General features: G+C 55.5%; 2 protein-coding genes across 3 annotated transcripts; one reads left to right on the forward strand and one right to left on the reverse strand.

Moving 5' to 3' along the window:
* Positions 1–9,317: 9,317 nt before the first annotated feature.
* Positions 9,318–15,780, reverse strand: LOC125411239 (gametogenetin-binding protein 1-like). The gene is made up of 6 exons (XM_087898406.1): positions 15,225–15,780; positions 14,376–14,500; positions 13,205–13,299; positions 12,915–13,086; positions 11,088–11,227; positions 9,318–9,585 (listed from the first exon to the last, which is right to left on the reverse strand). Exons 1-6 carry the CDS (start codon positions 15,686–15,688, stop codon positions 9,532–9,534), a joined length of 1,050 nt encoding a protein of 349 aa, XP_087754532.1. The 5' UTR covers positions 15,689–15,780; the 3' UTR covers positions 9,318–9,531.
* A 685-nt stretch (positions 15,781–16,465) lies between these two features.
* Positions 16,466–25,076, forward strand: Bak1 (BCL2 antagonist/killer 1). 2 transcript variants are annotated; one of them, XM_048451154.3, is made up of 6 exons: positions 16,466–16,681; positions 19,357–19,445; positions 21,476–21,623; positions 21,925–22,068; positions 23,625–23,805; positions 23,887–25,076. In XM_048451154.3, exons 2-6 carry the CDS (start codon positions 19,388–19,390, stop codon positions 23,989–23,991), a joined length of 636 nt encoding a protein of 211 aa, XP_048307111.3. In that variant the 5' UTR covers positions 16,466–16,681; positions 19,357–19,387; the 3' UTR covers positions 23,992–25,076. The 2 variants fall into 2 exon arrangements, with proteins under 2 accessions (XP_048307111.3, XP_087754533.1); XM_087898407.1 differs by having other exon boundaries at positions 16,469–16,681; positions 21,488–21,623.
* The last annotated feature ends 201 nt before the right edge of the window (positions 25,077–25,277 follow it).

The following is a 25,277-nucleotide window of genomic DNA, read 5'->3' on the forward strand; positions in this document are numbered from 1 at the left end:
CAAGCCTGGAGCCCAGACTCAGACCTGCCTGAACCTTCCTGTGCACCAAAGAATCGAATGCTCCAATCAGGGAGAATCCACAACCTAGGGATGCCCAGACAGGGGTAGGGCAGCTGGCAGAGGACCACCCCATTGTCCTCACGGTGGCTGAGAGGACCCCCAAATCATGAACCCCATCAAGATCTGTGTCCCCAGCCTCCTCCAACAGCAGCAGGCTCTCTGCTTTGGCTCCAGCCTCCCATGGGGCCCAGCCAGCTTCCTCCATCCTTAGCTCTGGACCTCTGCACCCAGATGCTTCTCTCTGGGCTCCCGTCTGTGGATCACATGCAGGACCCCCCGCCCTGGTTCCACGGGACACCAGAGTCCATGACAGCAGCTCTGTCCCCATGGACAGAGCATAGCAGCAGAAGGGGTCAGACAACAGGAAGGACTTCCTGGTAGAGAGGGGCATATGGGCCACGATGGTGGTGCACTTTCAAAGGGGACATGCCAGGCTGCCTATACAAAACCTCAAACTTGGGACCTGACAGCTGCGACTTACAGCTTTTCCAGACCCCTAGCACCACACAGACCGGGTATGTTGCCAGACACCTGTAATTCCAGGACTTCGGAGGAAGAAGCAGGGGGATGGCTACATTGTAAATTTAAGACCAACCTGGGCAGCATGAGATCCTGTCTCAATAATGAAGGACATGCACACACGAAGAAAACTGACATCGGGAAGGGAGAGATGCCATGCCGTCCAAGGCTCCACTATGATAGGCCTCAAAAGCTCGCTCACAGCCGCTGACCTCAAGATCTGCAGCCAGCCTGGGTGCGTCACCACCTCCTGGTTAGCCACTGCCTGAGGCTGCTTCTGAAGCCACTCCCTGGAACTATAAACTGTGGTCGTGCCCAGCCACCCTGCCACAGCCGGAACAAAGCCCACCTGACAGGCAGTTACAAGAGCCTTCACAAACAACTTCACAGATGGGGAAGAAACCAACGTAAGAATGGAGACTGCTGCCGGGCAGTGGTAGTGCACACCTTTAATCCCAGCCCTCAGAGATCCAGCCAGAGACAGGCGGATCTCTGAGTTCAAGGCCAGTCTGGTCTACAAAGCAAGTTCCAGGACAGCCAGGGCTACACAGAGAAACCCTGTCTTGAAAAACCAAAACACACAAAAAGAAGGAGGAGAAGGAGGAGGAGGAGGAGAAGAAGAAGAAAAGAAGAAGAAGAAGAAGAAGAAGAAGAAGAAGAAGAAGAAGAAGAAGAAGAAGAAGAAGAAGAAGAAGAAGAAGAGAGAACGCTGTACTTGCAATGCCCTCTGAGGGGCAGGCCCTCTCTCAGATGCCTCAGTTGCTGGTTCCGAAATGGTTTAGCATCAGAGTGAGCCCAGAACATCTGCTCTCACCGGAGCTGCCCACCAGCTCTCTGCCTGCATTTTCAAAGCACAGGCGCTATCTCCAGGCTTTGGGTCCAGCCCAGGAGTGGTTCCACCTGGGAGACAGGGTGGACAGAGCACACAGGATGACTGGGGGCTTCGGGGCAATGTTCCCATGGCAATTGCTGCATAACAAACATGCGAAACTTAACAGTGTGAAACCCTCTCATTTAGCACAACTACTGTACACTGGGGATGCTGGAAGGGCCTGCAAGGTGCTTCTTGCTAGGGGGTCTCGTGTCACATGGTCAGCAGCCCATGAGAACCTGGCCCACAGGCACGTTTAGGATGGTGTGCACCGTGGCTCTGCCTGCAGCTGGCTGGTGGTTCTGTTCTAGGCTGGAGGCCATGATGGAAGCCTAAAGCCATTGTTTAGCTCTGAAACTTCAAAACTCATTGCATCTGGACTTCGTTGATGTTTTTGAGACAGGATTTCACACAGCCCAGGCTGGCCTTGAACTTCTGATTCTCTAGCCTTCACCCCCTGGGTGCTTGAATTACCACAGTGCCCCACTACAACCAGTGAGTGGTGCAGATTCAACTCGGGGCTTCGTGCACACCAGATAAGCTCCGCCCTCACTGTGTGAATAGGAACACAGCTGTGCTCTCCGGGTGCCAAAGATGCCAGAGAATATGGGAGCCATAGTTTTTTTTTTTTTTGGTTTCGGTTTTGCTTTTTGTTTTAAATACAGACTCTTACTCGGTAGCCCAGGCTGGCGCAGACTCCTCACTTAGGGGCTGGGTTTTAAGACCATCGCAACTGACATCTCCAAACAGGTCTCTGTGCTAACTGAGCCTGTGGCTCGGCACAGCCGTAATTCAGATGCCAAGACTGGGGACGAGAGAGCACTGAGCCTGCCCTGTGGGCTGGGGACAGCGAGAGGCTGGCTTGGGGGGGATGAGGCCGTGGGGGTGGGGCTGCCACGCGGCCTCTGTTCTCAGGCTCAGATCGGAGCTGCAGAGTCATCATTATAGATACCCATGGCTCCTTGGTGGCATGTGGTCAGCCACAGGGGACACCCTCCAAATCAGGACATACGGAAAGTCCTATGTTGGCCCTCAGTGGCATGCTCTGAGGGGGTGAGGGCAGGGAGCCTAGGGTCAGTGTAGCTGCCCTGCCCTCCCCACCTCTGTGCAGGATCTCTAGACAGGCTGCAGCCAGGCTGAAAGCACCGAGTGCCCAGCACCGTAACCACTCCCAAGGTCCACCCAGGCCCTCAGGCACTTCCTGAGCAGTGGGGTTCACCCTGCCCTCCAGCTGCCGAAGGAGCTGTGTATCCCATATCCGAAAGGAAGCACACTTTGTCCAGGCCTGGTCCTCTGCCCAGCTGGAGCTGCCATGTCTATGGCTGGGTAAGCAAGGCAGAGCCCCGTGAGGGAGCTGAGAAGTCAGGGTAGAAGGGGCCGGCGAGGGTATAGCTCTGTCCTGAGCTGTCAATCCTTCCCGGCTTCCTTCCTGCTTACAGTTTCACTTCCTCTACCTATTCCTGACTTCAGGTAGAGATCTTTCTCTTATTTTACCTACCCAGAATCCACCCACCCATCCACCCACCAACCATCCATCCCTTCATGTACCCACCCACCACCCACCCATCTATCCATTCAGTCCAGCTAAGTTTAAAGGCCGCCTTGTCTGGGCGTGTCTTTATTTCCAGCCCTTGGAAGGCAGAGGCCAGAAGGTGTCTGTGTATTCGAGGCCAGCCTGGTCTACATGACAGGTCGTGGGTCAACCAGAGCTACAGAGAGGCTCTGCCTCAAAAAGGAGGAGGGGAAGGGAGGGAGAGAGAGGGAGAGAAAAGGAGAGAGAGAAAGAGACAGGGAGAGAGAGGGAGAGAGAAGGAGAGAGAGGAAGAGACAGGGAGAGACCAGCTAGGTTGGTTCTAAACTCAGGGACCACTGCAGCCAAAGCAGGCGACATAGAAACCCATGACACCGGGGCTCCAATTGAGACAGACAATATGTAGTCAATTAGAAGATGGCAGTTATTAGAGAAAAAGCACAGCCAGGCAAAACAAAACCCCAAAATAAAAATAACAGATGGCGGGGTAGCCCGCGCCTGAAGCCCCAGCACTTAGCAGGCAGAGCATGGCTGCCACTCCAAGGCTGGCCTGGTCTATAGAGCGAATTCCTGGTCTGCCTCCAATTTAATGTAAACAGGGGCAGTTGCTTTCTTTTCTCTATATGGAGTGGCTACAGAAGGAAAAAAGAAGAAACAAAACAAGAATTAAAAACAAAACTTAGAAATACCCCCGATCTCGGGGTGGCGTCCGTGGCTGGGGCATATGCAGGATACCCAGCTGCCAGCACTGCAAAGAAGGAAGAGAGGGAGGGGCAGGAGGCAGACTGGCAGGCAGCAGAGCAGAGACTTCAGGGATCAGGCATCTCTGGGGTGTCACACGGATCCCCAGAGTCGGAGCCTCCGAGGGCAAGCGTGAGCAGCAGGTGCAAAGGCCCTGGGGGCAGGAGGGGCAAACTGTGGTCAGGGAACAGCAAAGACGGCCGTGTACACGGAGCACCAGGCAAGAATAATAACCAGAGATGGGGCTGAAGACACAGGAAGAGCCAGAGGCCTTGCCAGCCTCGGGAGGACTCTGGTGAGAGGGACCCGGGCCAGGGCTCTGAACAGAGGGCTGCTGTTTCCAAAGGACAGCAATCTCCAGTTACACAGAGCCTGTGTGTGTTAGCTGTTCTCCGTACTGGCACGCACGGAGGTCTCTAATAACCTGTGTGAGACAGGAAACAGGATGTCTAGAACAAGTGAAACAACTGCCTGGGGTCACACAGCTCCAGATGACCCCAGGCAGCTAGCCTCCAAGACCTCAGGATGCACAACCTTCCTTGATGCAGCAGGGTCTCCAAAAGTCCAGTCTGTCCCCAGACTCACCATTTTCATTACCTGAAAATGACCTTGAACTCCTAATGCCCCTCCCTCTACCTCCTGACTGCACCTGACTGGCTACCATGATCCCTCTGCATTGTGCTTCTCAGCCTGTCTGTCTCCTGATATACAGCCCTCCATAATTCCTGCTGCCCAGGAAATGCCAGCTGAGTCACCGACATTGGCTTGGGTCGCGCTGTGAAACTGGCTGCTGCTGTAGGCAGCCGAGTGGTTAACATGATGGATGACCTCTCTGGCTCCCCACTCCCTCCTATCCTGGAGTGCTCCCTGAGCACCCTCTACTTATGAGCTCCAGGACCACCCAGCAACCCTGCCATGGTGTCACGGAAACAGCCCTATGTGCCTACCATGGAGATCAATCGCCCTGGGCTGTGACTGCAGATCCTGACGGCCCGGGAGCCAGCCTGGTAGCCCGGAATCTTCAGGTACAGCAAAGGTGGAGAAGACAAGCAGGACCTGTATCCCCAGCTCCAACAGAGAGGGGCCCGAAAGCCCCAGAGCAGAGTGCCCTGGGCATGGCAACCCCATGGATAGGGCGAGGGAACTGGGGTCACTAATGGCCCCAGGCTGGACGCACAGAGGGAACCCTCAACTGGAGAACTGAGTGAGGCCTCCATGTACATGTGGTCAGGAAAGCAGCTGGCCCTGGTGATGCTTGCCCGTCACCCCAGTATTTAGGAGGTGGAGATAGGAGGAGGATCAGTTCATGGCCATCAAGTCCAGAGGTGGGGCAGTGGCCCTGGGGTGCACAGGCACGGAATGGATCCTCTCACTTACAGTCCTATGGCTAGTCTGCTCAGCCCCCATCTGTGTGGCTCACAACCTGACAGGGAACTTCATTTGCAGACAGGAGCCCCTGCAGCCTACTGACAGGCTGTATTCATCTGTGCCTTGGGCACCGGAAACCACAGCAGAAACTTGCACGGTTGGGTGGCTGCATCTGCGTGGGTGCTCATGCTTCTCCATAGACGCTGTGTGGCCTACAGCCTGCCCACCACTCCCCAGCTATGGGCCCACACATGCGACCCTTTCAGTGCTCCACACCCCAGGCCTTGTGTCCTCTGCAGGGCAGGGGACACCATCCAAGGAACTAGATCACCACTTCGTACAGGTACAGCCCAGAGGCAACCCAACCTAGTTCATTTGTTTGGAAGGGGGTTGAGGCAGGGTCTCAGGTTGCCCAGGCTGGCCTTCAAGTCCTGGGATTGCAGGTGTGTGCACCCCTATGTCCAGCCAAAGGTGGAGGACTTTGTACTGTGTTCCACTGGACTCCTCTCCAGTGCCTAAAGCTGAGCGGGGTGCAGGGGCTCACTAGTGAGTTGTTCTGAGGATCCTTCTGGTACGTACTGCCATTCTGGCTTTTCATTTTGAAACACTGCTTGTTTGTTTTGGAGATATCCCAGGCTGGCCCCAACTTGCTGTGTGCCCAAGGGTGACCTTGAACTTCTGATCCTCCTGCTTCTACCTCCCAGTGTGTTGGGATTAGACCATCACTAGAGGCCACCACCAGAGGCCATCATCACCAGAGAGGCTGTCACCATCACCAAAGGCCACATCACCAGACGCTCAGGTCACATTGTGCAAGGGTCTGGAACCCAGGGCGGGCACTGTGCCTTGCAGGCAAGTTCTCTAACCCTGAGACACAAGTGTCCACTCTTTAAGTGTGGTCTGTGAAGCAGCAGGATCCTTTTTGGCTCTGCACCAGCCTACGTGAAGAGCCTGTGGTTTTCCCATTTCACGCTCATGAACACAACACAGATTCAGTGTGTGTACGTGGGGGAAGGGGATTGGTCTGCGGTCACATGAGTTGGTCACAATGAGAGTGGCTTCCAGACCCTTGATGTGTCCTGTCATGTTGTCCTGGACCCTTCCCACAATCTTCACTTCCTCCTCCTCTCCAGTTGGAGATGAAGGGCTGGTGGATGCTCACTCAGCAGGACAGGCTGGGGCACCAGCTCCCCTGGAGGTCCTGCAGACCCACCAGGCAGGCCCTCAGCTCCCAAATGCCCCTACCTGAGGCCTCTACTGAGGCCCAGAACATCCCTAGTAACGTACTTGGAGATGTTAACCTTCCACCGCACGGCACAACATGGGGTGATATGGTGAGCCGCACACAGGGGCAAGCACGGGCAGGAACACTTGGGGTCCAGCAGAGAGAGACTGAGGTGGGAGAAACCTAGAATGACAGACTTAGCATCCTCTGTCCCCAGCAGCCCAGTGCTACAAACCTGACCCTGCCTGGTGTGCTGAGCCAGGCAGACAAATTTCAGATTCCAGCCATGGAGCCTGCACAGAGATGCCTGAAGGCCTCCTGGATCTCACACCCAGCTTTGAGAACCCCTAGTCTCCAGGTTGGACCCGGGGGTGTTTGCAAGCTTCTACTCGTTGCCAGGGACTCCCCGGTCTACAGCAGCTCCTTGTTCAGAATGTCTGCCATCATCAGCACGCGTGCCAAGCCAGGCCTCCCTCAGAAGCCAGTCCGGGACCCCTCAGGGCTGGGAAGAGGCCTCATGCCTGTGCCAACACACACACACACACACACACACACACACACACACACACCCTCTTCCTGCCCCCCAGACAGCACCAGCGCCCATGCCCATGGTTTACGAGAACCCTGAAGGAGAGGGAGACAAACAGGGGGCTACCCCACAGACACAACAGAGGAAGAGGAGGAGAGGAAAGGGCCACAGGGGCTTTGCACACTGAACCAAGCCTTTGCCCCAGGGGGTCTATATGCTCCCTACAAACTCTGCTGCCAGTCAAGGCCTCGCCCTTCCCATCGCGCCCCCACTTGAAGGAAGTGATTAGCAGAGCAATTAGGGCACAGGTGAGTCATCTGGTCACAAGGCAGCCTCCTGGCTGACTCAGCACAGCTGGCCCTCCACCAGCCTCCAGCTCAAGACTCTGAGTCAAGGCCTTCATGGGCCCTGGCCAGGAAGCCTTGGAGAAAGCTCCTGGCCCCCAAAGTGTACCTAGCTGTTTCCAAACATTGCCTACCTCCCCCATAGTGATGACTGGGCCATAAATGGGGTCCCCCCCTTCAGTGATCCCTAAGGATGCAGCCCCTCACCAGGCACCAGCAGACAGCCACTATGACTGATCACTGTGACTTCATTGTGGCCAAGCCAGGCATGGTGGCCCTGAGCTGGAATCCCAGTACTCAGGCAGAGACTGACCCGAAGGCCCACCTGGCTTCCTTCCTCAGACCCAGCCTCTGACGATACTTTAGCTGATGCTGGCCTCCGTCGACAGTATACCTTAGCTGATGCTGACCTCCGTCGATAGTATACCTTAGCTGATGCTGACGATAGTATACCTTAGCTGATGCTGGCCTCCGCCGATAGTATACCTTAGCTGATGCTGGCCTCCGTCGATAGTATACCTTAGCTGATGCTGGCCTCCGCCGATAGTATACCTTAGCTGATGCTGGCCTCCGCCGATAGTATACCTTAGCTGATGCTGACCTCTGTCGATAGTATACCTTAGCTGATGTTGACGATAGTACACCTTAGCTGATGCTGACGATAGTATACCTTAGCTGATGCTGACCTCTGTCGATAGTATACCTTAGCTGATGCTGACCTCCATCGATAGTATACCTTAGCTGATGTTGACCTCTGTCGATAGTATACCTTAGCTGATGCTGGCCTTCAGGTCTGTAACCGACTGAGGTGGGATGTGTGGGTAACACTGACAAGTTTCTGCGGGGAGGCTCAGAATCTGGGCCTGGGAGAGGAACGCGTACCCTCTGTGATAGCAGGGACCCCCTGGACCACAGCACTTACTGGTATCCCAGGAAACCAGGAAGGAGACCCCTCCATGCTCAGGTTCCCTTAGCTCTGAATTTAGGCAGCACTGGGTCTCTATACTCTGGACCTCCCCAGAAGCCACATGACACCCCTCTGACCTCCCTCAGGAGCCCGGAAGTGTGCAGTCATGACCAGGGGTCAACATCCAGTCTGGAAAGACATTCTCCCCTACAGTCTGTTAGTTTCAGGTGTCGGTTTGACACACCTGGGAAGAGGGAACCTCATCTGAGGGATTGCCTCCGTCAGGCCTGCCTGCGGCTATGCTTTGGAATATTTTCTTGATCTCTAACTGATGCCAGAGGGCGCAGCCAGCTGTGGGCAGTGGTTTGCGTGGGCAGGTGGTCCTGCGCTGTGTAAGATCCACACTGCTCCTGCGGAGGGCTGGGGTTTGGTTCCCATCAACCACATAGGGGCTGTGACTCCAGCTCCAGAAATCTGACACCCTCCTCCAGAGGCTGCAGCCACCTGTTCTCAACAGATGCACACGCCATACACACGTGTGCACGCATGCACACACACACACACACGCATGCACGCACATGCAAGACTTAAAATAAATCTTAAAAGAAAATAAAAGGTAGCTGAGAAAAGCAGAGGAGATAAGCCCGTAGCACTGCCCCTCCCTGGCCTCTGTTCAATTCTTGCCTCTGGGTTCCTGCCTTGAGTCCCCGCCCTAACTCCTCTCCACAAGGGACAGCAAACTCCAAGATGAAACGAACTTGCTTTTGGCCAGTGTTTCATGACAGCCCCAAACCAGTAGACACACCAGGTTCAGGGGACCCTTCCTCGCCTGTCCCCCCCCCCCCCCCCGTAGCCCTCCCTGCCTGCTCCCCTGAAGCAGGTCCTTGCAGCTCAGGGCCCCTTTCCTGGCTTTGTCCCTGAGCTGGCTGGGCAGGAACTTCCTGCTGGGAGAATTCCCGGATCCTCCTGGTGAGGACACAGTGTAGCCTGGGAATTCGGAGAGAGGGAAGTTGGGGACTCTCCTTCTGGCTGACTGACTGGCAGGCAGCACCCCCAGGTTAGCTCAAATCCTCCTGCCCTCCCTGCCCCTGTGCCCAGAGGTGGCCCTCATGCTAGTTGCTCTGCAGGAACGAATTAGGGACTAGATAGAGACCCTAATAACCGGGTTCGCTCAAGGAGTGAGGCAGACGGGTGGGGGTCAATGACAGACAGCCCAGGAATCTAATGTCAAACTAAGCTTTTATTGATAACATCATCTACCAGAGTTTGATGGGTAGAGACAGCGCTGGGCAGGCCCACCACACACACACACACAGGATGCTATGCATCCCAAAGCCCAGGGCCACAGGGACTCCTTGGATGTGTCCTAGGAAGAGACAGATGCTGGACTGGAGTCCCAGGGGTGTGGGCACCATGGGCTGCTGTCGGCAGGGGCCTCACTCCGGAGGAGGCCAATTTCCCATCTCATCCATCTCCTCCAGGAGCAGGTGCTGTGGACAGACACGGGCAAAAAAGGATAGTCCCTGCTCTGCATTCGAAACCTTCCCATCTACCCTCCCTCAGGTCACCTTTTCCAAACTTTCCCCACCACCCCAAAGCTGACCCAGGTTCACCAACCCTGAGCCAACTACCCCCATAATGCAGGAACACTTCAACCTCTGGTTCCTTGAAAGCTAGGGACCCAGAAGTTCCCCCCTTCCCTTTGTCTCTGTCTGCATACTCTTTCTTCTAGCTGGACGGAGCTTCAGTTGCCTTAATGTCCATCCCTCAGGTCCCTGGCATTTCCCAAAAGCTGAGTGGCCACCGCTGCCCCCCCTTAGCAGTGGTTCTAAGGGCAGAGGAAGGGAAAATGTGGCGGGGAGAGGATGGGACTTTGAAACACCTACTATGGAGGGCAAGAGTTGAGGATGTACCTCTAAAACCCCAAAAAGAGGACTGGCGACCCCACGTGCACTATCCAGAAACTCCCAAGTCTCCTGGTGCTGCCAATGTTAGCCCAGGACTGTGAGCGCAGGATGGGAAAGGCAGGTGGGCTCACAAGGTCCTGGAGGAGGACAGATCCCAGGACTGGAGCCCTTCTGTATGAGGGGGAAATCCAGTGCCCACACAGCTTGTGTGGTTGGGGGTGTGGGGGCATCAGGCTCCTGGACACGGGGCACGTGGGCAGGCTTAGGATGTTGTCCTTAGTGACCAGCAGGTATGAATTCCTGGCAGAGCTGGCCATGTGTCCTCCTGTGTCCTCCTGTGTCGTCCCCCCCACTCCCACAACCACACACAGACACACACAAACACACACACACTAAGGAGCCTGTGAAATCCTGTCACAGAGTCTCAGCCAGTCCCTGCAGAGGTCAAGGACCAAAGTCAAGATGACACAGCAGAATGGTCTGACTGGACTCCCGTGTGAGCCCGGGACTCTTCCCTTTTGTGAACCACAGACCATCAGGGCAGAGAGTCCCATGAGTCATAGAGAGGACGGAAACTGACTCGGAACTGGCACGGTGATATGCGGTTGCTCCCCAGAGCCTGTGTGTGTCTGTGGGCTTTGGTGTGGATGAGAGGGAACAGGAAAAGACGTGTAGTTCAAATGCAAGCCCATCTTGATAAATCTCCCTGTCTGTAAATCCAGCCCTGGGGAAGCAAAGGCAGTAGGAATAGAAGACCAAGACCAGCCTCCGCTAGGACAGTCAGGCTAGCCTGGGCTACAAGAGCCCTTGTCACAACAAACAAACAACAAAACAGGGACAATATTGGTTCAAGTGAGAACTGTTCAAGCACGGGTGTGCGCATATGTTTGCATGTCATGTGCATGTGCGTGTATGTGCATGTGTGTGTGGTGCGTGTGCACTGCTCCCAGAAAGAGGGTAGGATCTCAGACCCTTCTCTAGAGTCCAGGCAGTAGGGGCTGCAATCAAGGACCAGGGTCCCGTGAGATAAGGGGCCCTCACTCCACTCTCATGAGTTAGCGGATTAGATGGGCACCCAGGCATACCTGGCCGTCTACCATGCCAGCCTCCTCCAGCGTGATGTCTGGCTGGGTGAGCAGCTCCCGGCCATCCGGGTGATCCACCTTCCAGAGGCGGGACTCCCGTCGTACTGCCAGAATCTTCTTTAGCTCTGACTCCACGAAACCTTTGAGGCAAAGATGTGGGCTGAGTGCTGTGGGGACAGACGTCTGGACAGACATCGCTGCTCCTCTTCCTGGCATGTGTCCCCTGGCACCCACAGACCCTCAAAAGCCACCAGGTTTCCTGTGACACTCAGGGTAACCAGCTCCTCTGCAGGCAGGGTGGGGGAGACTGGTCTCCAAAAAGACTGGGACAGAACCCTGGGACCTTCAGTTCAGGAAACTGAGGCAGAGTCGGGCGGTGGCAGGGTGGCGGATCTCTGTGAGTTCAAGGCCAGCGTGGTCTACAGAGTGAGTTCCAGGACAGGCTCCAAAGCTACACAGAGAAACCCTGTCTCAAAAAAAAAAAAAAAAAAAAAAAAAAAAAAAAAAAAAAGTTGAGGTAGGAGGATCACAAGTTCAAGGGTAGCTAAACAACTTCGTGAGACTGTCTAAAATAATAAAAACAGATTCCTCAAACCCTAAATCCCATGAGATGCTCAAACAAGTTATTTGAACACGAGCAGGGGTTTGCAGGACCCTGACCAATGGTCAGAAGCACAGGTAGAGAGTGGCCTGGGCTTGGCATCAGGGTCTGAAGCAGAGGGCAGTGTCCTCCGCTCATACGAAGCCCTCAGCCAGCAGGGAGTTGGTGGCGTCTCCAGTAAATTGTGTGTTTGGGGCTGGATAGGATTGGCAGGTGCTGGCAACCTCGGAGGGCTCTGCATTGTTGGTTAACTAGTGCATACAATCGAGGCCACACATCGGACATGACTGAGTGCGCAGGAGAAATGGGGTTTGCCATCCCTGCACTCTCAGAGTGTGGGGCAGGCAGAGCCTGCCGGGCAATCTCCACTGTATAGCCACCCACTTCCTCAGCTCTGCCACCCAGGCCAGCTCCTGTAAAGTCTTCAGGTACCTGGCGTCAGCCAGGCGCAGCCTCTCCCACACCCCTGGGCTCCTCCTGCAGTGGGGGCGGGAGGCTGCTCCTGGACAGGGTGTGCTATTGCCACCAGCTGCCCCAACTGCCTGAAATGAAGTTCCAGCTCTGTCAATAGTAGCTGTGTGCCTTGGGCAAGTTACTGAACCTCTCTGTGCTTCAATTCCCACGCAGTCAGTGGCATCAAATAACTTGTGAAGTCACCCACTTCAGAGGTGTCAATTCACATTTTTAAAGAACGGCCCTAGTAATGGCTGTGTAAGCACACACAACATCTTGGGGGTATTTTGCTGCATTTAGGTTTTTTTGTTTGCTTGTTTGTTTTTTAAAGTGTGTATCTGTGCACAGGTGCCTATGGGTCCTCTGGAGCTGGAATCTCTGGCAGTTGTAGGAAACCCAACGTGGGTGCTGGGTACTGAACTGGGGTCCTCTGCAAGAGCAACAAGCGCTCTTAACCGTGAGCCAGCTCTCCAGGCCGAATGACGTTTATTATGTTATTGCCCCTGAACCAACCGCTGTTGTCCGATCCTACCCTGAGCCGGCTATAGGGCTGCTGAGCCGGAACCAGGCTTGGAGGTGTTCTCGCTCAGGCAGGAGCTGGGTGGGGCGAGTTGTGGGGGAGGTGCTTGAGTTGTCCTGCCGGACCCTAGCTAAGCCCGGAGGTCAACCAACAGCACAGCCGCGCAAGTCAGTCACCGTAGGTCTTCTGCTGCCCCCTTGTGGTCAATGCTCGCATTTCTTTCCTCAGCCACCAGCCGAAGCCGGACTCTTACCCACTGTATCCGTGGCCCTAAACACCTTCTGTAGGGTAGACTGGGAGGTGGCAGTGACCTGCGGGGCACACAGCTTGAGGTAGCTGTCCTCCTCCGCTTCTTCTCGCTCCCCTTTCTCCTCATGGGACACGCCGTCCTTGAGAGGAAACTGAGGCACCCCTGGTCTCTGAGCCTGTGGAGAGAGAGGGTCAGGGCTCCAGGCCTGTGTCCCTTCCCCCCAAACCAGGAAACAAGAGGGGGCAGTTCCCAGCTCAAAAGGGAGAGAGACCCTGGGACCCAGCCCCACTGACCTTGGCCATGGCTGACTTCTGCAGTTGTTTGTATAAGTCAAGAAGATAATTCCATGGTGCGGACCCCGCCTTGCAGGAGGTCAGCCTGAGGTCTCCTGTGAAGAATCCGTCAGTGAGGCTGGCAGCAGGTTGTTGAGAGCCCATCTCAGAGGGAGAGGGAAGACCCTGAGGGTGGGGCTACCTTCTCTTCTGATGGTTTTGTTCCTTTTGTTAATTTTGTTAATTACACTTTTATTTCTTTATCTTGGGTACACACCGCGGCGTGTATACAAGGGGTCACGGGCCAGCTTGTATGAGTCTGTTCTCAGTTTCTAGCCTGTGAGTCCCGGGAATGCAGGTCCTCGAGCCTGGCAGCAGCCCCCTTGACCTAAACACCCATCTCGCTGCCCCGCGGTCTTATTGCTTTTTGTGGATTTGTTTTGTTTTGTGTTTTGGAGACAGCAGCTCATGAAGCCCAACCTCCAACTCTATTATGTAGCCAAGGCTGGCCCTGAACTCCTGACTTCCTGCCTCCGCCTCCTGGGGCTTTCAAGTGTGGGCTGCTGTGCTTAGCTGTGCTGTGGCTGTGACTTTTCTTGTTGAGAAGTATGTCCCTGTGAAGCTGGGCGGACCTTGGACTTGTGGCAGCTCTCTTTCCTCCCTCTAAGTGCTGGACAGTACCTACTGTGTGCCAGGCCCAGCCAGTCACTGCACCCGCTCTGTCCTGTGTTAGCGGAATGCCTACTGTGTGCCAGGCCCAGCCAGTCACTGCACCCGCTCTGTCCTGTGTTAGCGGAATGCCTACTGTGTGCCAGGCCCAGCCAGTCACTGCACCCGCTCTGTCCTGTGTTAGCGGAATGCCTACTGTGTGCCAGGCCCAGCCAGTCACTGCACCCGCTCTGTCCTGTGTTAGTGGAATGCCTACTGTGTGCCAGGCCCAACCAGTCACTGCACTCGGCTCTGTGCTGGGTCAGGCTCTGATCCTTGACAAATAGCATCTCAGTGATGCTTGAGTGTGCCTCTGAGACAGGAGTTATTTGATTTCCACCTTATAGATGAGGAGCATGGGGCAGAGAGGTTCAACAAGGCTCCATTGTCATCTCAAGTTATGTCTCATGTCCTGCGGGGCTCCCCACCCCGAGGTCCTAGAGGAGAGGTGTCCATTTCTGCCCCCCCCAGCTATCATACTTACCAATCTCAATTAGGCAGGGTCCCTCCTCTTCCTCTTTGACCAAGGCCCCAGGGGCGAGTGCCAGTGGTCCCGGAACCCACTGCAGGCATCCTTGTTCTGCCTCCAGGGTCTGAGCAAAGTGCTCCCTAATCCCAAAGCACAATCAGGTGAAGGCGTCAGGGGACACCCAGAGATGTGGCCATGCCCTGATCCACCTGGGGTCTCTTCACAGATCTGTTTGACCTGCCCTCCTCTCTCCCAGGCCCCTGCTCTGTTCCTGGGGGCGGGAGGAAGTGGGGAGCTGGGTACCTTTCACACAGGGAGTAGCTGCTAAGACTAGCAGAAGAGAAAACCAGGAAGGGAGGGTGAGCCGGCAGGCTGGGAGCACTGGGCTATGAAAGGGCCTGAGAACCGAAGCGCCAGCTCTGTTGCACCTGCCTGGTGCATCTCTTCCTCATCTCCATTATTATGTTGTTTTGCTGTTGTTTGGTTTTTCAGGACAGGGTTTCCCTCTCTACTTCTGGCTGTCCTAGAACTAACTCTGTAGACCAGGCTGACTTCAGACACGGAAGAGCTGCCTGCCTCTGCCTCCCTTGAGCTGTGATTAAAGGCTCGGACCACCATGCCTGGAGTACACAGTGCTCCACCTGAGAGCCCCACTCCAGCTCCCTCTTTCATCTTTGGTGCTCAATCCACGGTCCAGCCCCCCTCACACCCCCACGTCGGCTGATCCTGCCTTCCCTTGGCACTACCGCTCAGCAGGACTTCACTCTTCAGGACCCCTTGCCCCTACCCTTCACCAGTCATGGGCCTCCAGCCTGTACCCTGCTCTCTCGGGACAATGCCCTCCCCACAACCACAGCCCTTCACCTGTCTGAGATTCCTGAGGCCCCAGAGGCCTCCTCTGCTGTCTCTTTCTCCTCTCCTTTCTTCTCAGACAGGTGCCCCAGAACCTTCGTGATTTCTCTGGTGGGGACCGATGTCACCTCTACACCCTGGGCCCCGAGCTTCAGGGTATCCTTGGAAGTGAGGGTCTGGGACCCCATATCCCCAGTGCCCAGCCCAAAGGCATCATGGGGCGGCACGTTTGAGGGGGCTACAGAGAGGACCCTGGGTACCACTGCGTGTAGCCTTGGTCGCCTCCTCCAACGACCTCCCCGGTAGCCAATCCTTGGGGAGACAACCTCCTGCTCTTGTGAGGGGCTAGGCCCGCTCCTGGCCAGGGACTTGTTAGAACTCCCTTTGCTCCCGACCAGGCTTCGGAGAAAGCGCAACACGGAAGAGCAGCCCAAGATTCGTGACCGTGACCGAGGGGTCCGAGCCTGGGCTGCCATCCTGAGAGAGACCTTGACTCAAGAAGCCATGGTAGGCAGGCAGCCCAGGACCAACTGCTAATAGAAACCTCCAGTTGGAAACCTCCGGGAGTTCTAGAAGGCGAAGGAGAGGTGGGGGTGGGGGAAGAGTGACTTGGAGCAGTGGGGAGGGGGTGCTGCTGGGAGGAGAGGGGTACAGGGAGCCAGCCAGGGTCTGGAGACTGAGGGAAGGCGAGACACAGAAACACTGCACCCACAGGCTGTGTAGGCTTCGCTGGGGAGGGCAGGAGGTCTGGGAGGGCACAGAGCCTGAGAACAGCACTCCACGCTCGCCTGTCTCTTTAGAGTTTACTCTGTGCTTGAGGTCAGTCCCTGAGGTCTGGCAGGGTCTAGGTGACAGCACACATTCTACTGAGTCTTTTTCTTCCCCCTCCTCCTTTCTTTCAGGGTGTCTTGTAGCACAGGCTGGTCTCCATTTCCTGATCCTCCTGCCTCAGCCTCCCGAGTGCTGCGATGGCGGGCCTGCATCACCACCCCCAGCCCCATGCTGGTTTTTGTTGTTGTTTGCATTTTGTTTGCCACTGGAGGGAGAAGATGAAGGGTGGGTGAGGGCCTGGAGTCAGAGCCGGGAAGCACAGCGGAGAGTCGGCTTCCTCCTTGGCTGGGACCAGGCAGGCGCGGGAGGCTGCAGGCCAGCTGCTTCCATGCCTGGCCCACAGGACCTGCGTCCAGGCAGCAGAGTCCCTGTGCATCTGCATCCGGCGGCCAGCGAGCAGCTTCCTCTAGAGGGAGCTGCTCACAGCCGAGAGCAGCTGGCTCCTCTATGGTCACAAAGTCGCGAGGCTTCCTGGGCCAAGAGACAGCCCGAGGCGGCTTCCAGACACCGTGAATTCACTGTCTCCGGTTCCTACAAGTCAGGCCTGAAACCTTGCCCCTGGGATCAGCCACCAGACTCTCGGGATCTTTGTTCTTCAGACTGCTGAGCCATCCCACATCTGGACCAGAACCGCACAGGTACGTTGGCAGCCAGTGCCAAACCCCATCTTCCTAATCCTGGCACCTCCGGCCCAGGGCGGGGCAGAAAGCCCCGTCGGGTGGGAACGAGCTGAGGAAGGAAGCCTTCAAGTTTCCCTGGGTGGTCCTCAAAGCCATGCTGGTGGTCTGCTTCAAACAGGGCCACCTCCAGCTGAACACTAGAAAGCTTCCCTTCTTGGCCAGGCTCTCGTGGCCCTGGCCCTGGATGCCAGGCAACTGGGACTTTTGTTATCTGGAAGGAGGGGAGGGTGAAGGTCAAGGAGGGAGACAGAAATGTCACAGTTGCTCCCCCTTGCTGTCGCAGGACCCCTAGACCGATCCTAGGTACAGCCTAGTGGTTGGTTGTGAGGAGCACGCATCATGGGTCCAGCAAGTGGATGTAATGGGAAGTCAGGTCACTTGGATGGGGGCCAGGTGGCCCAGGCCAGGGGCTGTTGAGAGCCCACCTGCTCCCCAACAGCAAGCCTCCAGGGTGGCTTTCTAAGGATGGAGTCAGCATTCCCTGGCCCTGGCGGCCTGAGATTACCGAGCTGAAGAGCAAGGGCAGCAGGAAGAGCCCCCCATTCCGGAAGGAGCGGCTGGGTGGACCATGCCAGGCAGAGGACTGTATTAATGAGGCCTAGATCGCAGGGACGAGGAGAGGGCCTGCTCACCCGACTCCAGCACTGTTGAGGAAGGCAGCCAACCCTGCAACCCCTTTCAGAGAGTCACTTTCTAAACTAGTCTCATCCAGCCTGAGCTGGACAAAGGTGAGATGGGCGCCCAGTCCCAGGCAGCTAGTGGGCTACTGGGCTTGGTCTGAGGTGAGTCTGCACCGTCTTCACTGACAGGAAGGTCACTTCCTGAAGTGATGGAGGTAGCTTGGGAACGAGGGGGACTCTTGAAAGGGGGTGCAAACTGAAAGTGAAAGGTTGCTTGCTCAGGAAATAACTGTCGACACCAGCAGCGTAAGGCCAAGACCGGTCAAAGAGGAAAACGGGCTTGGGTGTGGCGTGGTAAAGGACACCTATAATACCAGCACACCAGCGTCTGAAGCAGGAGGATCTCCTGGCTAGTGAGAACCTGCCTAAATAGATAGATAAATAAACCAATAACCAAAAGGAAGCATGGTTAGCACCGACATGTAGGGGTGAGGTGTGATGCAGGTTGGGGAGGTTGTGAGGGGGTCCCACGGTGGAGGGGTGAGGTGTGAGGCAGGCTGGGGAGGCTGTGAGGGGTCTCATGGTGTAGGGGTGAGAGGTGAGGCAGGCTGGGGAGGCTGTGAGGGGTCCCAGCTCACTTCTATGCAGGCTGTAACTGGAAGAAGCAATGACCTGGGAACAAACCATGAAGTAAGTGCTGAGAGGTAGCTTAGCTGGTAAAATGCATGGCCGGCGCACACAGTCCTGGGTTTGATCCCAGCACACCTGGAACCTCAGCACTCACATAGTGGAGGCAGGAGGATCATTCTCTGACCTATATTCAATTTAAGGCCAGGGTGGGCTACGTGAGACTCTGTCTCAAAAGACAAAGACCGAAAAATCTGGGCCAGCGAGAGAGCTCAGCAGGCGAGGGGTTTGCTGCCAAGTGTGACAGCCCAGGTTCTATCCCTGGAACCCACGTGAAGGAAGCAGGGAGCTCACTTCTGAAACTGGTCCTCTGACCTCCACAGATATCTCATGAAACACGCACACACAGACACATTAGAAATATATAAATCCAAGTTAAAAAACAAAACAAAAGCTGCCGGTGTAATCCCACCACTTGGGAGGCAGAGGTGGGCTGATCTCTGAATTCAAGGCCAACCTGGTCTACAGCCAGTGCTACACAAAGAAACTCTGTCTCAAAAAATAAAACCAAACTCTGCAAGACAAATGTCTTTCTCTGACCTTGTGCTTGTGGTCCAGGTAACTTATTTCTTTCTGTCCTGAATTTTCTAGGTAGCCTTCGCTGGCCTGGGACCTCATGTGTAGACCAGACTGGCCTAGAACTCACTGTCTCCCAAGTGTTAGGATCAAACATGTCACAACCATCCAGTTATGTCCATTTTCAACACACAACACAACCAAGTTCTCCTATGTGTCAGGAGTGTGTGGTAGACTCAAGAGTTTGCTCCCAGGCCCTTTGGGGAAACAAGTATGACCCCACCATAGCCATGGGGAAGTGGACCTGGAGGAAGGCCTTCGTGGGCCACAGCTTCCTGAAGTTCTCACTTCACCGGGTCTTTGTGGGCTTCCTCAAGTTTATGTGTCTCCCCTAAGATTTCCAGCCAGACACTGAGTTCCTGCTGCTCCCAGGGAATACCACCAGGTGCTTCCAGAGGACTGCAAAATCTCCCTGGCAGTGGGAGAAGTGGGGTTCCCTCACTCCCGCCAGGACAACCACTGTCTGGGGTCTCCAGCCAGAGGTCCCTGCTCTAATCTCTGCTTCCTTGCTCCTTCCCTTCCTTCCTTCCTTCCTTCCTCCCTCGCTCCTTCCCTCCCTCCCTCCCTCTCTTCTTTCTCTTCATTTTTCCCCCTTTCTTGAAACAGGGTTTCTCTGTGTAGCCCTGGCTGCCCGGTAACTCACTTGGTAGACCAGGCTGGCCTTGAACTCAGGGATCCGCCTACCTCTAATTAAAGGTGTGCCACCACGCCCAGCCTTATCTCTGCTTTTTTTTTTCCTCCTTTCTGCAGGGTGACAGTGCTGTCCACAGAGACCTGAAAGATGGCATCTGGACAAGGACCAGGTCCTCCAAGGGAGGGCTGTGATGACTCCCCTTCTGGTAAGGGTCCTCCTGACCCTCACCATCCCATAAACACAAGAGTGAGCTGGGCATGGGACTGGTGTGCAGGGGGCGGGGCACGAGACTTCTCCAGGCACAGGGACTGGATTGGTGGAGGCAAGGGAGGGAGGCAGAAGAGTCAGGCCTGGCTGCCCTGCACTGGGAGGAAGGAGGAAGTGACCTGGCTTATCCCAGTGGGGGTGGGGTGGGGGTAAGTGGCTGCCCTTTAAGTGAACTGGCAGGGGGTGGGGGGAAATGCAGGCTGGTCCCTGGACTTGGGGTTCATATTCCAGGTCTGTGCGAGAGGGGTGTGGTTGCTCATATCTGCAATCCTAGCACTTGAGAGACTGAGGCAGGATTGGCACAAATTTTAGGTCAGTATGTCCTATGGAATGAATTCCAGGTCATCCTGGACTAGGGTGAGGTAGAGACCCTGTCTCAGAATGAAAACACCAATCCCAGTGCTGCGTGGAGGTGCATACTTGTAAGCCCAGCACTCAGGAGACAAAGACAGAAGGATCTCTGTGAGTTTGAGGCCAGCCTGGTCTACAGATTGAGTTCCAGGCTAGCAAGACCTTATCAGCCGGGCGGTGGTGGTGCGCGCCTTTAATCTCTATTGAGATTAAAGGCAGAGGTGGGAGGATCTCTGTGAGTTCAAGGTCAGCCTGGTTTACAGAGGGAGTTCCAGGACAGCTAGAACTATTTCACAGAAAAAACCCAGTCTTGAAAAACAAACAAACAAACAAAAAAGCAAACAAAACAAAAAAACCACCCAAAGCCTTGAAGACAGAGACCACCCTCCTTTGACTGCCCGAGGCTCCTGATGTCAGTTTGGTTTCCTCCTGTTTCCTACACTCTCAGGGCTGGGGACCTTGTCCACTGGGACGCTCAGGAGCCTGGTTCTGTGGTGTCATTCTGCAGTTTGGCTCTTTAGGAGAGCAGAATAGGTAAACTGAGCATACTTCACGAGCGGGACTTACTAGATTGGGATACGTGATCCAATAAAGGCCACCTACACATTGGGGAGGCTGAGAACCTGGGAGCTGCTTGTTCCTCAGCAGTCCCAGCTTGTCTAATGCTGAAGCCGTGGAGGATTCCTGTGCGGAGCCCTGGTCTCAGTGCACAGTGGAGGATTCCCGTGTGGGCCCTGGTCTCAGTGCACAGTGGAGGATTCCTGTGTGGGCCCTGGTCTCAATACACAGTGGAGGATTCCCGGGCGGACCCTGGTCTCAGTGCACAGTGGATTCCCGGGCGGGCCCTGGTCTCAGTGCACAGTGGAGGATTCCTGGGAGGGCCCTGGTCTCAGTGCACAGTGGAGGATTCCCGGGTGGGCCCTGGTCTCAGTGCAGTGGAGGATTCCCGTGTGGGCCCTGATCTCAGTGCAGTGGAGGATTCCCGTGTGGGCCCTGGTCTCAGTGCACAGTGGAGGATTCCTGTGTGGGTCCTGGTCTCAGTGCACAGTGGAGGATTCCCGTACGGGCCCTGGTCTCAGTGCACAGTGGAGGATTCCCGGGCAAACCCTGGTCCACAGCAGAAGGCTGAGATTGCTGGGTTCTATAACAGTGAAAGCAGCAATGTCAGGATAGATGGACTTACCAACAGGCAATGGAAATGGGCAGATAGTGGAGGAAGGGAGGGCGGGCTGTGGTACCACCACTGGAAGGTGAGTGAGCTCACTGCGGGGAAGGCTTTCCCCACTCAGTCTATCCTTCTGGAAAACATCATCGGATCTACCCAGAGATGACTCTAGCTGACTCCTGATCCACTAACTTGACAACCAAGACGAACAGCTCCTCTCTGTCCGTCCAGCTGTACGACCTTGTGTACAGGGTTTGAAAATGTATGCCTCAGCTTCCCTTTCTGTGGGCTGGAGCTCATTTACACGCCAGGACAATCATGAGGAATGGATGGTCACACTGGCAGAACACCGTGGTGGTGGCGGGGTGACCGTGAAGGGGTGGAGGAAGCCGGAGCTTGGCCAGGGAGGCTTCTGGGGCCACTGGGGCCAGCCTTCTCTCACTGACCCGCAGTTCCGACCCCAGAACAGCAGGTTGCCCAGGACACGGAGGAGGTCTTCCGAAGCTTCGTTTTTCACCTCCACCAGCAGGAACAAGGGACCCAGGGTGCTGCTGCCTCTGCCAACCCCGAGATGGGCAACTTGTCCCTAGAACCCAACAGGTAAGTTCCAGCCCCAGGGGCAGGCCCCTGGGAAGGGGCGGACCTGGGCTCTTGTCTCCTGGTCATCTCTCCCCTCTCAGCATCTACAATGTCATCTCGCCTCATCTACCATCCTACACTCCCTTCAGGGTCAGCCTGCCCCTCGCCCCTAACGCAGCTCTCCTGACCACAAACCCTGTCACGAACCTTCAGAGGCGTGGAGCAAAGTCTGCCCTGACCCCACGCTACCAGGAGAATCCTTCTCTGTCATGAGTCTGGTTCCCAGAGCTAACTTCCTATGCCCCGACTCTTGTTCCCACAGTGTCTTGAGTCAGGTGGGCCAGCAGCTCGCTATCATTGGAGATGACATTAACCGCAGATACGACACCGAGTTCCAGAATTTACTGGAGCAGCTTCAGCCCACGGCTGGGAACGCCTATGAACTCTTCACCAAGATTGCCTCCAGGTACCCATCCCTCCACCCCGCATACGTGGGCTCCCTGGCTGGGGACAGGGTCAGGGTGAACTCAGACACGATATCCACCCGTCTCCCCCTCTCTGGGCCCCACTCACTCTTCTGCACACAAGCTCGTGTCTTTTCGGGGCTTGGGCACCAACAATAGCACCCTGGGGTGGAGACGGTCCCAAGAGCCCTGCAGTTGGGATGGACCAGCTTCTGTCAAGTCAATTGTGATTCAGTGGCAACTAAGAGGCCGCCTGGTGCCCAGGACAGAGTCACTCAAGGCGTGGCTCACTGTGAAACCTCATGGGAAATAGAGAAAGAATCTTAAATTAGTGTTCCCACTTTCAAACCACATCCACATTGGTTTGATTTTTGTTGTTTGTTTTTTAATCTTTTTTTTGTTTGTTTTTTGTTTTTTCTCTGTGTAGCCCTGGCTGCTCTGTATTTGCTCTTGTAGACCAGGCTGGCCTCGAACTCACAGAGATCCACCTGCCTCTGCCTCCCGAGTGCTGCGATTACAAGCGTGTGCCACCAGTGCATAGCTTGATTCTGATCTTATGTGTAGGGGTGCTCTATCTGCATATACATCTGTGCCAGCTGCAGGCCTGAGGCCAGAGGCCGGAAGAAGCCCTCTGGAGCTGTAATCACAGATGGCTGTGAGCCATCATGCAGAGGCTGGGATTGAACCCAGATCCTCTGCGAGAGCAGCCATGCTCCTAACCACTGAGCTACCTCTCTAGCCCCTTGTTTTTTTTTGGGGGGGGGGGTCTTATGTAGCCCAGGCTGGCTGGCCTTGAACTCTTTTTTTTTTAAATGAATTTTTTTTAACTTTATTAACTTTATTTCATGCACATTGGTATAACGATGTCAGATTCTCTGGAACTGGAGTTACAGACAGCTGTGAGCTGCCATGTGGGTGCTGGGAATTGAACCCGGGTCCCCTGGAGGAGCAGTCAGTGCTCTTAACCATTGAGCCATCTCACCAGCCCCTGGCCTTGAACTCTTGATCCTCCTACTTCAGCCTGGTGCTAGGATCATTCGCATGTGCCACCAAGCCTGGCTGTATCCACTGTCCTTTCCCTGGGGAGTCAGTGTCAGGGTAGATCTCGAGGTGGCGGGAAAGGCAGAAGCTGGTGACAGGCTTCAGATGGGTGTTCAGCGCTGGCATGTCCTGTCCCTGCCCTCAGCCAGGACCCACCCTGTGTTCCAGTGGTTTGGGATCTTTCCTAATCTCTTCTGTCCTTTTCTCTCTGCTGTCCCCCGGGCTGCCAGGCCAGCAGCAACTTTCACAGGTAATGTCCTTGCCGCCGGTCTGCCCGCTCTTCCCTCTCTGGGCCCTCTAGACTAGCAGCAGTCAGTTCCTTACTCTCTTGGCTTCCTCCTTTCACCTGTGAGACCCAGGTTCTTCCTGACTGGCAGCCAGGCCAAGGCAGACTTTCTGACTTGGACTGGCAGCTCCACCATTTAGCTTCCCAGTGCTGGGGAGGGGGACGAAGGAAGAAGGAAAGAGAAGGCCCCCAAGGTGGGCTCTCCATGATCTTCGGAACCCTTTCCCACAGCCTGTTTAAGAGCGGCATCAGCTGGGGCCGTGTGGTGGCTCTCCTGGGTTTTGGCTACCGCCTGGCCCTGTACGTCTACCAGCGTGGTTTGACCGGCTTCCTGGGCCAGGTGACCTGCTTTTTGGCTGATATCATACTGCACCATTGTATTGCCAGATGGATCGCGCAGAGAGGCGGCTGGGTGAGTGTCTGAGGTGGGGACATCCCCCTGCTATTTGGGCTAGTCCAGCCACTCCATAACCCACCCCTTTTCTCCTGATAGGTGGCAGTCCTGAATCTGCGCAATAACCCCATTGCGATCGTGATGACAATTCTTGGTGTGGTTCTGTTGGGCCAATACATGGTACAGAGATTCTTCAGATCATGACTCCCGGGGAGCCCTTTGGGGCCCCAGCCTATAAACATCTCCCTATCCCCGTCCCCTGCAACAATCCTCTTCCTCCAAGAGCACAGATGCTATAGCAAACAGGCTCCCCTGCTTTGAAGAACCACTGCCCAGGGGTCCCCGAGGAGGCACGGATACCCCAACACTGCATGGTGCTACTGAGCTCCGTCCTGTCTGAGCGGGGCTGACTGCCTTGGAGGCACAAGAGACTGGGTACAGCTTCCCAGGAAGTTTTTAATGGTTTTTGCTTTTTATACTACCATTTGAGACACCCCCCATACACACTTTTCTTCCACAGAACCCAAAGTCAGGCATTGGGGGACCTGGGAACCAGTGGTTCTAACCTTTGTCCCCAGACTTCCTGCTACTTTGGAAGGTCAGAACTTGAGAGCGGGCTTGAGCCCAGACTGGCCCTCCCTACACTGGCTCCCCCAGGCACAGGGCTGGCTGTAAGGGCGCATGACCTGCTCGGTCCCCCCACCCCGGTTTCTTACTCCCCCAGTTCCATCCCCCATTCTCCTCTTCCCCCTCCCCCCCACCCCTATTGCATTTTGCCTTTGTGGTTGGACTCTCAGGGATCCCAAGCCCACAGTGAGGGTGGAGGTCAGAGTTCAGACCACAGCTGTCTGAATATGTTCATCGAGGCCCTCCAAACCCTTGTCCCTTCCTGGCATTCTCCAGTTCTCACCCATCTCCTGACCCAAGGACCACTGCTTCCAGCCTAGTGGGCAGCGGAGACCCTCACCTTCTCCCCAGAGCTCCAGGTCAGCCTGCTTGCGGGGGGGTTGGGGGGCTCCTTGACTGAGAGAAGAGCCTCGAACTCTGTTGTTGTGGATCTGGGTGCAGTGTGACCCTGGGACCTGTGAATACTTGAACCACACCACCACCCATGCTCCCTGTCTGCCTAAGCCCTTTGGGTGGGGTGGGGGTGTCTTCTCTATCTTGCACAACATAGGTGTAAGGCGAGAGAAAATTCTTGATTAAACCAAATGCAGGGAGGGGAGGCAGACGGGTCCCCCACCTCACCCTCTGACTGTGTCTGGAAATAAACTGTGCAATCCCCCCAACACCCCACCTGGCATTTTTACCCTCTGCTGGATTGTGGGAAATTGGGCAGACCAGTGTAATCCTGACTCCATACTACATAAGTCCTTATACTGAGATTCCAAAATCCTGGGCATGGGGCTGCAGGTGGCTGGAAAATCAGAACAAACCGCAGCCAGCCATTTGTGGCGTCCCCGCCAGATCTTAGCCCTTACTCTCATGCT

Source organism: Myodes glareolus, chromosome 18, assembly GCF_982192425.1.
Source record: "Myodes glareolus chromosome 18, mMyoGla1.1, whole genome shotgun sequence".
In the NCBI taxonomy this organism is placed as follows: domain Eukaryota; kingdom Metazoa; phylum Chordata; class Mammalia; order Rodentia; family Cricetidae; genus Myodes; species Myodes glareolus.